Source organism: Telmatherina bonti, assembly GCF_933228915.1.
Source record: "Telmatherina bonti genome assembly, chromosome: 3".
Taxonomy (NCBI): Eukaryota; Metazoa; Chordata; class Actinopteri; order Atheriniformes; family Telmatherinidae; genus Telmatherina; species Telmatherina bonti.
In genome coordinates, this window is record NC_136621.1 from 37,220,130 (window position 1) to 37,234,555 (window position 14,426).

The 14,426-nt window shown below is 37.7% G+C and overlaps 1 protein-coding gene across 1 annotated transcript in view; it reads left to right on the forward strand.

The window, feature by feature from the left end:
• Nucleotides 1–14,426, forward strand: part of rab11fip4b (RAB11 family interacting protein 4 (class II) b) — a 54,098-nt gene that overhangs the window by 26,946 nt on the left and 12,726 nt on the right. Inside the window, exons 4-9 of the mRNA XM_079264317.1 lie at nt 1,174–1,308; nt 4,223–4,258; nt 5,069–5,168; nt 6,031–6,134; nt 7,035–7,175; nt 9,427–9,508. Coding sequence (XP_079120443.1) covers nt 1,174–1,308; nt 4,223–4,258; nt 5,069–5,168; nt 6,031–6,134; nt 7,035–7,175; nt 9,427–9,508 — 598 coding nt within the window. The remainder of the gene's footprint in view (nt 1–1,173; nt 1,309–4,222; nt 4,259–5,068; nt 5,169–6,030; nt 6,135–7,034; nt 7,176–9,426; nt 9,509–14,426) is intronic.

Below are 14,426 nucleotides of genomic sequence, written 5' to 3' on the forward strand. Positions count from 1 at the left end.
ATTAGCTTTTAAAATTCATTTCAGTCCATTAATTGATTTGTAGTTATAATTACCTTCCAGTTTGGAAGGTAAGTTGGTTCTTATGTGTGAACATGAGCATGTGTGGTTGCTCATCTGGTCTCTGCTTGGTCCTGTCACCAAGCCCAACCCAACAACCAGTGCATCCTCGCAGGATGTACTGGTTGTCGAGTCCAGTGGTAGCTGGGATAGATCCCACCCTGTCCGTCCACGTGAATCTGAACTGGAAGGATAAAACTGGATCTTTGGGCAGAAGACTTTCATCATCCTTTCACAGATCTGATCCAAAATGTCTTCTGGTCAAGCTTCCCTGACGTTGTTGAATTGATTTTAGTCATTTTAAGCAAATAATTCATTAGGAGAAAAGAAGAGGAAAGAAGGAAAGTTTCGCAGTTGATGTTTACGTATCAACATCAGACTTGATGGACAGACTCATGATTTCCCAGTTTGATAGAAAATAAAAAATAAAAAAAAGACGCGATCACTCAGACACGATCAGGACAAACTTCCACGATGGAAGAAGCACGATGACCTGCTTCTTCGTCGCTGCTCGGAGGAAGATTTACTCATTTTACTTGTGTTTGCATCCATGCAGTTCTGAAGCCGAGTTGTGATGACGCAAAATGCAAAACTCTGATTAGTTTCAGGAACTTCGTTGTTCAATTTCATGGGTTTGAGCTTGACTCTGAGCGCTCCAGATTTACCTGACTCCTATTATTCTGAGTTTTCACTGTACAAATGTGGCTTAGGAGTTCTTGCCCTCAAGGCCTCATTAATATTCATCAAAGCCTTGTGTTTAATGGGATTAAGGCAACCCAGATGATAGACTCAGCCCGGCGCTCCTTTCTCGCATACCAAGCAGACAAAACTCTCCAAAAGGAGTTGGCTTGGAGATTTAAATTCAAAATGAGGCCCAGATTTATAACCCAGCATGAGAAAGAAGTTTAAGATATTCTAAGACAAAGTGGGCTAAATTTACACTTCTTTGTGTTTTTATGTTTTGTTTTGTTTTTTTTTATATAAAGATGTGTCCTAATAAATCATGTCTCTTTGTGTCAATCCGAGCTGGAAGTTTTACTGCTGTGATTTACTAGAAAGCCAAAGCAGTTGCTCCGGCTACAGTATAAATCTATACGTCTTTGTGTGTGTACGCAGCGCGGGCCAGACTCCTCGTAAAGTGCGTCACCATTACCCCGGTGAACTCATGGATGTCTACTGTTCTCAGTGCAGCAAAAAGGTCAACCTGCTCAATGATCTGGAGGCGCGGCTCAAAAACCTCAAGGCTAACAGGTAAAACACAAAAACACACAATAAATCTCAGCCATTTCAATAAATCACAGAAGCGCTTTGAGGACAGCGAGTGTTTTATTGCTTTAAAACATCCAGCTGACACTGTTGCTTTTATAAACAATCAGATGTAAATGGATGAGAAGGTTAACGGTAGAAATGTCTCCAGTTGGTGCAAAACGCAGCTACACGCCTCCTAACTGGAGTACGTAAGAGGGAAAACACGTAGCTCCTGTTCTGGCCTCCCTCCACTGGCTGCCAGTGACCTACAGGATTCATTTTAAGATTCTTTTCTTTTTAAATCTTTAAATCTTTAAATGGTCTGGCCCCTGCTTCCCTCTCTGAGCTCCTCCACCCCCACACTCCTGCCTGGTGCCTCAGGTCAGCTGAACTGCTGCTCCTGGATGTAGCGAGGTCCAAACGGAAGCTCAGAGAGGACAGAGCTTTTTCAGTTGCTGGTCCTAAACTGTGGAATGAGCTCCGCCCTCATATCAGACAAGCCTCCTGACTGTCCATTTTTAGAACACATCTTAAAATCCATTTTTATTCCTTGACTTTTAACCTAGCAAAAGACGGCTTCTGGTCAGTGTGTTATAGTTTATTTTAATTTATTGGTTTTATTTACTATATATTCAATTTGTTTCATTGTTTTAATTCTATATTCCTTGCATGACCTGTTGTCTTATTGAGTTATTTGCAAAGAGCTTTATAAATAAAGAGAGTTTAAAGAGCTTTATAAATAAAGTTGAGTTGAGAAATACAGGCAATAGCTGGAAATCTGTGTGCTTCCCAAACTATGTTCCTTGAGGACACCTTTCAGGTAAATACTAAAAGGACATGGACGCTCCTGTTCCACCCCATCTAGATACAGATACAGATCATAGACTGTGTAAATGATGCCCAGAGCTTTCATGACATCACCTGAAGGCTTCTGAAGAGATGAATAGAAGTTTATTGGGCTGTTCCCATAGTCGCCATCTTGGTAGCATCACCTATGCCGTCTCTCATGGAAAATACAAAAATGGGCAAAGAGGTGGAGCTCGGAGGGGGCTTTGAGTGTGGGGTGGATGATTGACATCTATCAAACTCCGACTTACCTGTAGCTAAGAGCTAATTGAGCTAACCCAGAGCTAGCAAGAGCTAACCCGCTAAAGCTAAATCACACTGTTAGCCAGCTAAAATCCACGGTTGTGCTACATTCTGCCTTCTTGCAGCGGGATATCAGGTACTTGTCAATCAAAAGGACACGCCCCCAATTATGCTGTATATCAAGATGAAACTGGTTATAAACAAGTGAGTTATGAAAAATTCACAGCTGTCATGAAGGAAGACCTGACCTATTAAAACTAAAATAGTTTTTGTACCAGGTTGTAAACATGTTTATTTCTGCTGTGAAGTTGGTCTTTTTAACATGGGAGTCTATGGGGATTCGCTTTGATTTGGAGCCCCTAGTGGATGAAGGGGGAACTGCAGTTGTGTGCATTTCCTCATAGGCTTCCCTTTTTTTTTTTTTTTTTTTTTTTTTTTTTTTGCTTCCCTTTTAACCGTCGGATTTTACCACTTGATACATATATATACTACTACGTCCATCCTGTCTCCATGGAAAAACACCAGTCAGGTGATCCACTCCTAACACACATTCAGTTTCCACCGTATCAATGGAGAGAAGAACATGTATGAATGAGACTCATGTTAGAATAGAGGGACCGTCTGGTCTGTCAGTTTTTAAACTATATGCGCTATTAAAAAGGTAATAACTCAATAAAACAGTGCTGACCAGACACAGAATCCATCTTGTCTTCAACAGAAACGGATGCTGTCAGCTTTTATAGGCCTCATACAGGATTCAGGTTCACGTTTATTCAGTGAATTTATCTTCTCAGGTTCTACCTGTGACTCATTGTTTGCTCTGAGCTTTTTTCTCAGCAGTGTAATATAATAAAAGTGATGTAATGTTGTCACAGAGGCGTTTAAGCTGTTCTTTCTCATGTTTAGCTCAGGCACATGCAGGTACGAACACTAATAGATCGTTACGTAAGACTGTCCCTCCTCTGCTTACCTCCACAACCTATCAGGCAGGGAAACTATTATTGGAAGCATAATCCGTGGTCACCATTAATAGCTGCACAGTTGAACTGACAGCACCAATGCCCACACACACTCACACACATGCAGACATGTTTGAATCCTTTTTAATGTTAAAGTTGGTGGAAGATGACTGGAATATTCTGTGAAATGTGTCATTTGGTTGTTTGTGCTGCAGACTTTGTTCTGAACCAGATGTGATTGATAAATCTGCCATAACTTTGGCAACTTGACATGTAGTCCTATTTTGAAAACAAGCAAAAGAAGGAACTACTTGTGCTTCTTCATGTCACATGAAATTTGCTCTAAGTTTTTACTTCACATAGAAGATGCAGATGAACTTTGTAAGCATTGTTTCGGCGCCTGAGCATGCTGTTTGTGCAATAAACTATAAAGTTTGTCTTTTACAAACTGAACCCATCTCTCGTTTTTCCCTTGCGAAGCAGCTTGTCTGCAGATCTCCATCAGTGTTTTTCAGTGTTTGTATATGGAGAAGATATGACTAAAAGAAAGAAACTCAGGTGTCTGACCAGCTTCTTCCCAGATGTGATATAATATCTGTAGTTAGCGTTAATGCTGAGGTTGGCTTTACATCGGCACGGCATGTTTCGTTACCCCCTCAGTGTGTTAGGAAGCTGCAGTGAAGTCTGCATCGTACTGAAAGTGTTGATGGACCAAGGCAGCTGCTGAGCTCACAGAAACCTTTGTTCATCAAATCTCTCTCTCTCTCTGCAGTGAAAAGCTTAAATCTTAACTGTGGTCAGTAGTTATGCCCACCATGTTGTTAAGCTATAAGTTTGGGAAGAAAAACTCATTTTTCTCTCTCTTTCAGCCCCAACAGGAAGATTTCCAGCACCGCGTTTGGAAGGTAGGACAACCACATATAAGCTTTGCTCTAACACACACCATTTGAGTGTTTCTACTCCAAAGGTCCTGATGCTTTATTCTGATGCTTTATTTGCTGATTATTGATGTCGGCACAGACAGCTGCTGCCTTATCGCCCAGCTGTGCTGTAACACCCTGTTAATTATCAACCAGTTTTTCAGAGAAAATAGAGACACTGTGAAGAAAACTTTCCAAACACTTGTTTTTGTTGCTAAATTAAGAAAAAAAAAAAAAAAGAGAAGTTTGGACATTTTTCAGCTGCAGCCGCATGTACCGGTGCATGACCTTGACGGTGTGTGCCAGGTGAGATGTCTTACAGTGAGGCTTTTGTCGCCATGCAAACAGAGTTATAGTGACAGAGTGAAAATGGCCTGTCAGGCCTGATCTATGTATTCAATAAAGCCCTCTCCCTCCTTGTTCTTCTCCTGGCGTCTGTGTCTTGTTTGATTATGTCTTCCACTTTATTGCTCTCTTTATCTGTTCTCTTGTTCTTTCTCCATTCCTGCTGCTTCACCTCTTCTTTCCTTTCTTCACTTTATTGCCGGTCTCTGTGATGAAACCACCGTTTATATGTCACCTCACTATGAAAAAAAACAAAAAACCCAAAAGGGATTTGCTGAACTCTGTTATACACACACTTATGTGGGTGGGTTTTCACTTTCAGTTCAGTTTTCAGCATTTTTTTCTCCTTGGTATCCACTTTATAGTCTGTTTCATGTGTCCTAATCTTTTTTTTTTTATCCTCATAAAGTCTAAAACTCTTCAAGCGGTGTGTTTTGTCTGTTTGAGCAGACAGCTGCTGCACAACAGCAACCTGAGCAGCAGTAACGGCAGCACAGAAGACCTTTTCAGAGACAGCATCGACTCGTGCGACATTGACATCAACGAGAAGGTAGGAGTGTTTATTTAGTGTGTGTGTGTGCGTGTGTGTGTGTGTGTCCAGCTTCTGTGTCTGACCTCTTCATCATGGGCAGGAGAGCTAGAAGATTATTGCACACATTAGGAAGCAGCTATCCTAACGTGTAGGGAGGAAAGTCAGCAGGAGGACTCCACCAAGCAGCATCCTTTTGCTGTTTTGTTAAAAGTTCTGTTCCAGCTAAAAAGAAGTGTTTTCTTTGTTTGGAATTAATCATGAAGCTCCTGGCAGCTTACACAGAGATGAAGGAGGTTTTACAGTGAAGTTTTCCCTCTCTCTATCATACACCATCATGGGGTTTGTGTCTGTCTGTATCCTCATGGTGTTTCTAAAGTCAGTTTGAGGTTTTTTGAGTTATTTGTGAGGAAATCTTCTTTAAAACATCTTTAAATCAGATATAAATTTGTTCTGGAGCTGCAGTCGACTGATACTTGTATTTGCATTAAAAAACAAACATTTTTGACCCTTTGTTGGACTTCTACATTTGGTATGTTCAGGGTTTCCAATGCAATGTTGACACATATGCAAACATGCATGTACACAATCACACATTGTTACTTCCCCTATTAAAGCACTCCCACTCTGTCAATACATGATTCATGCACAGGAGAAAGATGTTGGGTGACACTGTTGCCTTGGCAACAAGTATGCAGATGTGACCAACAAAAATTATTTAAGCGTTCTGTCACTTTTAAGGTGATAATAGCTGAGAATTTAGGAAAAAAAAGTCCATAGCAGTTGATAATAGCTGATGAAGCAAGAACGTACATCCAATCCGCTGTTACCCAGAAACTCTCTAAGATCTGGTAACATCTTAAGTCACCTCTGTTTCTATCAGGTAACGTCTCTGGAAAAAAAGGTGGCAGAACTGGAGAGTGAGATTCGGATAAATGGCGACCTGAAGTCCAAGCTGAAGCAGGAAAACACACAACTAGTACACAGGTAAGAGGTTTTCTCTTACTATAAAGAAACAAGTTTGTTTGTTTATTGTTTGTTTCAAACAGTGAATAGATTACAACTCAAACATGAATATAAACAACAACAACAAAGCAAATGAAACATATGACGCAAAAAAGATTTATGTATATATATATATATATATATATATATATATATATATATATATATATATATATATATATATAAACTATACAAGGTAACAATCTATATGTTCCAAAAGGAGTAGGAAGAAGTGTAAAACTTATTAAATCCTACCTCTTTTTCTGATTATCAATGTTGCACATCATATAATCACACTAACTACACAGCATAAATCCACATATAAATGCAGAATTACAGCTTCAGACTTCAGACCGTGCATATTAGCCGAGCTCCCATTATAGGCTCAGCTAATATGCATTAAATTTTTTTCCTTCCCACTGTTGCCAGTGTGCTTGCTCAGGATGGGAGATTGAGTTGGACTCAACTCAATCTGTTGGTTTCCTTATATAGGCTGTTATGAATTGGCCTTTATTATGTTTTCCCCTCTGTCTGTAAAGCGTCTTGGGATGGCATTGCCGTGATTTGACGCTATATAAATAAAGTTGAATTGAATTGAATTGAATTGAATTGAATTAAATAGGACATAAAATATCTTAACTCACACATAATCACCCCAAACAACATTATCCTGGATCATTCAATCCAAAACATAGCAACAAACAGTACTCCATCATTTTTGTTACGATTCACAATCATCTGTGCCTAAATGCTACAACATAATCTGCCAAGCACATCCATGTGCTACCTGCAAATGCATATTCAGCCTATTTGGTTGATGTTGTGATAGATTGAAGCTGAAGTTTAATATTTATAAGTAAGTTCTTCATACTTTTACCTCAGGGTTCATGAGCTGGAGGAGCAGCTGAAGGATCAGGAAACACGCGCAGAACAGAATCTGCAGGAGGAGCTGAGGAGACACAGAGAGACCTTCACCAAGATGGAGAGAGACAAGAACACACAGATTGAACTACTGATGCACCGGTGAGAAGCACAGGCTGACGGTTCCTTTCAGATCTGCATTTCTTCCTTCAGGCTGCAAACTCCGCTGTCTGTTTCACGCCAGAAGGAGCAGTTGGCTTGTTCTTTTGTCAACAAAATGATGGATGTGTCTGAGAATTAAGAAACTATTCCTGCACATGGATCAGGGGTGGGCAGCTCCTGTCCTGGAGGGCCACAGTCCTGCAAGAGACCAGAAACTGATCAGTAATCATGACCAAACTAAGACCCTCTCTTAAAAACATGAGCCATCATATGACGTGAGATGTTAGGATTGTTTTTGCCACCGCAGGTGTCGCCCCCTGCTGGCCATATGGTACAGGTGCACGTTGGAAGTACTGAGACCTCCAACTTCAGTCCTCAAGGACCACTTTCCTGCAAGTTTTAGCTTCTTTCTTGCTCCAGCACACCTGGCTCAAGTGAAATGCTGTTTATTTCTACACAATGAGCCATTAATGAGTGGGTGTGTTAAAGCAGGGAAGCCTGCAGGACGGTGGGCTTTAACAACCACAGTTTGAGACCCCTGGCTTTGTCATGGTCTCTGGGTTTAGATTTAGGTTTTGGGGGGTCTTGTCCTCTTTTAGTCCTGTTTCCTTCATGTCATTTCTGCTTCCTGTCATTAGTGAACCTGGTTTGATTTGGAAATCTCACTTCAGCTGTTAGCAGTCCTCAGCGTATTAAAACGCTCTTGTCTCCCCTTGCCAGATTGTCCCCCTTGTTTCCATTGTTTCATCATTTTCCAGCACAGTCCTTTTACCAGGACCATGCACCGAGTCCTGTTTGGTTTTTATTGGGATTAAACCTCGGATTCCTGTGCATCTGGGATTCCACAGATCCCAGAGAAATGGTGACAAGCTTGGCTTCATTTTCTGGGACCAGAGCTAAATGTTTGTTTCATATTTGCTCTGATGAAGCATAAACACTCATACTGCACTTTGCGCATCAGTCTGAGCTGTATGTGTGAGCGGTCCGCTTCTGCGCTGTGCTGATTAACAGATTGTGGCGACACAGCGTGATCTTTGGAGGAAATCTCAGTTTAATTTCCCTCCTGAAGGAAACAAAATAAAATAGATCACAAATCACAACGTGAACATGCCCACACCAGTTCCTATAAGAAAGAACAGAATCTCTGCTAAGTATGGCGACCCTGAATTATCCCTCCACAACCATCGACATGTCACAATCATCATTATTTACATACACATGTTGTTATTATCGTAACAATGAACATTTACACAGAGTGTACAAAACAATAGGATGGGTTGGGATAACAAAATGATCAAATGATAACCCACTCCTCCGATAGGAAGATTATCCAAAAGGGGAGGAGTATTGGGGGGCTTAAGGACTTTATAAAGGAATTGCTAGAAGAAGAAATTGGGGAGGGACTTCTATCTTAAAGTGAACTGCAGTGATTTGGAAGATCCTTTCAGGTATCTGAGCATTTATCCAGATTTTGTGGAATTCTACATCAAGGTTCAGCCGTTCCTGGTTACATATGCCGTCATTTACATGAGTCAGACTAACACTCGCAGTGGGCCGGCATTGTTTTGGATTGTTTTTGTGAAAACGGAGGAAAATGAGACCAAACATCTCTTCTTTTATCTCATCTCTCCTAAGGACAGTGTTGCAGAGACCTGGAAGTTTGTTCAGCTGCAACTTTGCAGGCTGTGCAGGTTTTATTTAGAGAAAAAAGTTTTATTTTTTTTCCATTCAACCTTCCAAACAAGAACTACTTGTACAATACTCCTCTGACTGTCCTGTAATAAGCGCTGGGGTTTGTGGCTTTTGCATGTTTTTGCAGTGGTTTGCTTCTGGGAAGATCAGCAACTGTCCTGAATATTTCTAGTTATGATCAAACTGTGTCTCTGTAGACGAATGGACAGATTGTCAAACTTCCCTTCCAACCCTTTTCAGATTGATTGATTGTTGTTCTTCCTTGGTTTTTGTTAACAGACAGCTGAATGCTGCAGACTAGCGAACTGCTAAAACCTACATGGGTTCTCGCACCCGCTCAGGAAATAAAAAGCATTGATCAGCATTTCCTCGCTGCTGCTGAACATCTTCATTCCTGTGGAAGCGGTGAGGAAGTCGATGAGACACTGTCAGCATCATGGTTTATTTTCCCTGACAGCTGGATGGAGAGATTATTTTATCCCCGCTGGAGCTGGAAAACATCTGGAAAACAACATGCATGCGTATTAAAACCCTGACATGCAGATTTTTGTGTTTTCAGGGCGAAGCAGGTGGAGGAGGAGAACACGGAGATGTCTCTAAGCTTGTGCCGACTCAAGTCACAGACAGAGAAACTGGACGAGGTGAGTCCCATTTTTTTATTTTAAGTAGTACTACAGTAGTACTACTTATCAGTCATTTACTACAGTAGTACTGCTTATCAGTCATTTACTACAGTAGTACTACTTATCAGTCATTTACTACAGTAGTACTACTTATTAGTCATTTACTACAGTAGTACTGCTTATTAGTCATTTACTACAGTAGTACTACTTATCAGTCATTTACTACAGTAGTACTGCTTATTAGTCATTTACTACAGTAGTACTACTTATCAGTCATTTACTACAGTAGTACTGCTTATTAGTCATTTACTACAGTAGTACTGCTTATTAGTCATTTACTACAGTAGTACTGCTTATCAGTCATTTACTACAGTAGTACTACTTATCAGTCATTTACTACAGTAGTACTGCTTATTAGTCATTTACTACAGTAGTACTACTTAACAGTCTTTTACTACAGTAGTACTACTAACAGTCATTTACTACAGTAGTACTGCTTATTAGTCATTTACTACAGTAGTACTACTTAACAGTCATTTACTACAGTAGTACTACTTACAGTCATTTACTACAGTAGTAGTACTTATTAGTCATTTACTACAGTAGTACTACTTAAGTCATTTTCTACAGTAGTACTGCTTATTAGTCATTTACTACAGTAGTACTACTTAACAGTCATTTACTACAGTAGTACTACTAACAGTCATTTACTACAGTAGTACTGCTTATTAGTCATTTACTACAGTAGTACTACTTAACAGTCATTTACTACAGTAGTACTACTTATCAGTCATTTACTACAGTAGTACTACTTAACAGTCATTTACTACAGTAGTACTACTAACAGTCATTTACTACAGTAGTACTGCTTATTAGTCATTTACTACAGTAGTACTACTTATCAGTCATTTACTACAGTAGTACTGCTTATCAGTCATTTACTACAGTAGTACTACTTATCAGTCATTTACTACAGTAGTACTGCTTATTAGTCATTTACTACAGTAGTACTGCTTATCAGTCATTTACTACAGTAGTACTACTTATCAGTCATTTACTACAGTAGTACTGCTTATTAGTCATTTACTACAGTAGTACTACTTATCAGTCATTTACTACAGTAGTACTGCTTATTAGTCATTTACTACAGTAGTACTGCTTATCAGTCATTTACTACAGTAGTACTACTAACAGTCATTTACTACAGTAGTACTACTTATCAGTCATTTACTACAGTAGTACTGCTTATTAGTCATTTACTACAGTAGTACTGCTTATTAGTCATTTACTACAGTAGTACTGCTTATCAGTCATTTACTACAGTAGTACTGCTTATTAGTCATTTACTACAGTAGTACTGCTTATTAGTCATTTACTACAGTAGTACTACTAACAGTCATTTACTACAGTAGTACTACTTAACAGTCATTTACTACAGTAGTACTACTAACAGTCATTTACTACAGTAGTACTGCTTATTAGTCATTTACTACAGTAGTACTACTTAACAGTCATTTACTACAGTAGTACTACTTAGTCATTTACTACAGTAGTAGTACTTAACAGTCATTTACTACAGTAGTACTACTTAACAGTCATTTACTACAGTAGTACTGCTTATTAGTCATTTACTACAGTAGTACTACTTAACAGTCATTTACTACAGTAGTACTACTAACAGTCATTTACTACAGTAGTACTACTTACAGTCATTTACTACAGTAGTAGTACTTAACAGTCATTTACTACAGTAGTACTACTTAACAGTCATTTACTACAGTAGTACTGCTTATTAGTCATTTACTACAGTAGTACTACTTACAGTCATTTACTACAGTAGTACTACTTATCAGTCATTTACTACAGTAGTACTACTTAACAGTCATTTACTACAGTAATACTACTTAACAGTCATTTACTACAGTAGTACTGCTTATTAGTCATTTACTACAGTAGTACTACTTAACAGTCATTTACTAAAGTAGTACTACTTATCAGTCATTTACTACAGTAGTACTGCTTATTAGTCATTTACTACAGTAGTACTACTTAACAGTCATTTACTACAGTAGTACTACTTAACAGTCATTTAGTACAGTAGTACTACTTAACAGTCATTTCCTACAGTAGTACTACTTATCAGTCATTTACTACAGTAGTACTGCTTATTAGTCATTTACTACAGTAGTACTACTTAAGTCATTTACTACAGTAGTACTACTTAACAGTCATTTACTACAGTAGTACTACTTATCAGTCATTAACTACAGTAGTACTGCTTATTAGTCATTTACTACAGTAGTACTACTTATTAGTCATTTACTACAGTAGTACTGCTTATTAGTCATTTACTACAGTAGTACTGCTTATTAGTCATTTACTACAGTAGTACTGCTTATCAGTCATTTACTACAGTAGTACTGCTTATCAGTCATTTACTACAGTAGTACTACTTATCAGTCATTTACTACAGTAGTACTGCTTATTAGTCATTTACTACAGTAGTACTACTTAACAGTCTTTTACTACAGTAGTACTACTAACAGTCATTTACTACAGTGGTACTACTAACAGTCATTTACTACAGTAGTACTACTTATCAGTCATTTACTACAGTAGTACTACTTAACAGTCATTTACTACAGTAGTACTACTTAACAGTCATGTACTACAGTAGTACTACTTAACAGTCATTTACTACAGTAGTACTACTTAACAGTCATGTACTACAGTAGTACTACTTAACAGTCATTTACTACAGTAGTACTACTTAACAGTCATTTAGTACAGTAGTACTGCTTATTAGTCATTTACTACAGTAGTACTACTAACAGTCATTTACTACAGTAGTACTACTTATCAGTCATTTACTACAGTAGTACTACTTAACAGTCATTTACTACAGTAGTACTGCTTATTAGTCATTTACTACAGTAGTACTGCTTATTAGTCATTTACTACAGTAGTACTACTAACAGTCATTTACTACAGTAGTACTACTTAACAGTCATTTAGTACAGTAGTACTACTTACAGTCATTTACTACAGTAGTACTACTAACAGTCATTTACTACAGTAGTACTGCTTATTAGTCATTTACTACAGTAGTACTACTTAACAGTCATTTACTACAGTAGTACTACTTACAGTCATTTACTACAGTAGTAGTACTTAACAGTCATTTACTACAGTAGTACTACTTAAGTCATTTTCTACAGTAGTACTGCTTATTAGTCATTTACTACAGTAGTACTACTTAACAGTCATTTACTACAGTAGTACTACTAACAGTCATTTACTACAGTAGTACTGCTTATTAGTCATTTACTACAGTAGTACTACTTAACAGTCATTTACTACAGTAGTACTACTTAACAGTCATTTAGTACAGTAGTACTACTTATCAGTCATTTACTACAGTAGTACTACTTAACAGTCATTTACTACAGTAGTACTACTAACAGTCATTTACTACAGTAGTACTGCTTATTAGTCATTTACTACAGTAGTACTGCTTATTAGTCATTTACTACAGTAGTACTGCTTATCAGTCATTTACTACAGTAGTACTACTAACAGTCATTTACTACAGTAGTACTGCTTATTAGTCATTTACTACAGTAGTACTACTTAACAGTCATTTACTACAGTAGTACTACTTAGTCATTTACTACAGTAGTAGTACTTAACAGTCATTTACTACAGTAGTACTACTTAACAGTCATTTACTACAGTAGTACTGCTTATTAGTCATTTACTACAGTAGTACTACTTAACAGTCATTTACTACAGTAGTACTACTAACAGTCATTTACTACAGTAGTACTACTTACAGTCATTTACTACAGTAGTAGTACTTAACAGTCATTTACTACAGTAGTACTACTTAACAGTCATTTACTACAGTAGTACTGCTTATTAGTCATTTACTACAGTAGTACTACTTACAGTCATTTACTACAGTAGTACTACTTATCAGTCATTTACTACAGTAGTACTACTTAACAGTCATTTACTACAGTAATACTACTTAACAGTCATTTACTACAGTAGTACTGCTTATTAGTCATTTACTACAGTAGTACTACTTAACAGTCATTTACTACAGTAGTACTACTTATCAGTCATTTACTACAGTAGTACTGCTTATTAGTCATTTACTACAGTAGTACTACTTAACAGTCATTTACTACAGTAGTACTACTTAACAGTCATTTAGTACAGTAGTACTACTTAACAGTCATTTCCTACAGTAGTACTACTTATCAGTCATTTACTACAGTAGTACTGCTTATTAGTCATTTACTACAGTAGTACTACTTAAGTCATTTACTACAGTAGTACTACTTAACAGTCATTTACTACAGTAGTACTACTTATCAGTCATTAACTACAGTAGTACTGCTTATTAGTCATTTACTACAGTAGTACTACTTATTAGTCATTTACTACAGTAGTACTGCTTATTAGTCATTTACTACAGTAGTACTGCTTATTAGTCATTTACTACAGTAGTACTGCTTATCAGTCATTTACTACAGTAGTACTACTTATCAGTCATTTACTACAGTAGTACTGCTTATTAGTCATTTACTACAGTAGTACTACTTAACAGTCTTTTACTACAGTAGTACTACTAACAGTCATTTACTACAGTAGTACTACTAACAGTCATTTACTACAGTAGTACTACTTATCAGTCATTTACTACAGTAGTACTACTTAACAGTCATTTACTACAGTAGTACTACTTAACAGTCATGTACTACAGTAGTACTACTTAACAGTCATTTACTACAGTAGTACTACTTAACAGTCATGTACTACAGTAGTACTACTTAACAGTCATTTACTACAGTAGTACTACTTAACAGTCATTTAGTACAGTAGTACTGCTTATTAGTCATTTACTACAGTAGTACTACTAACAGTCATT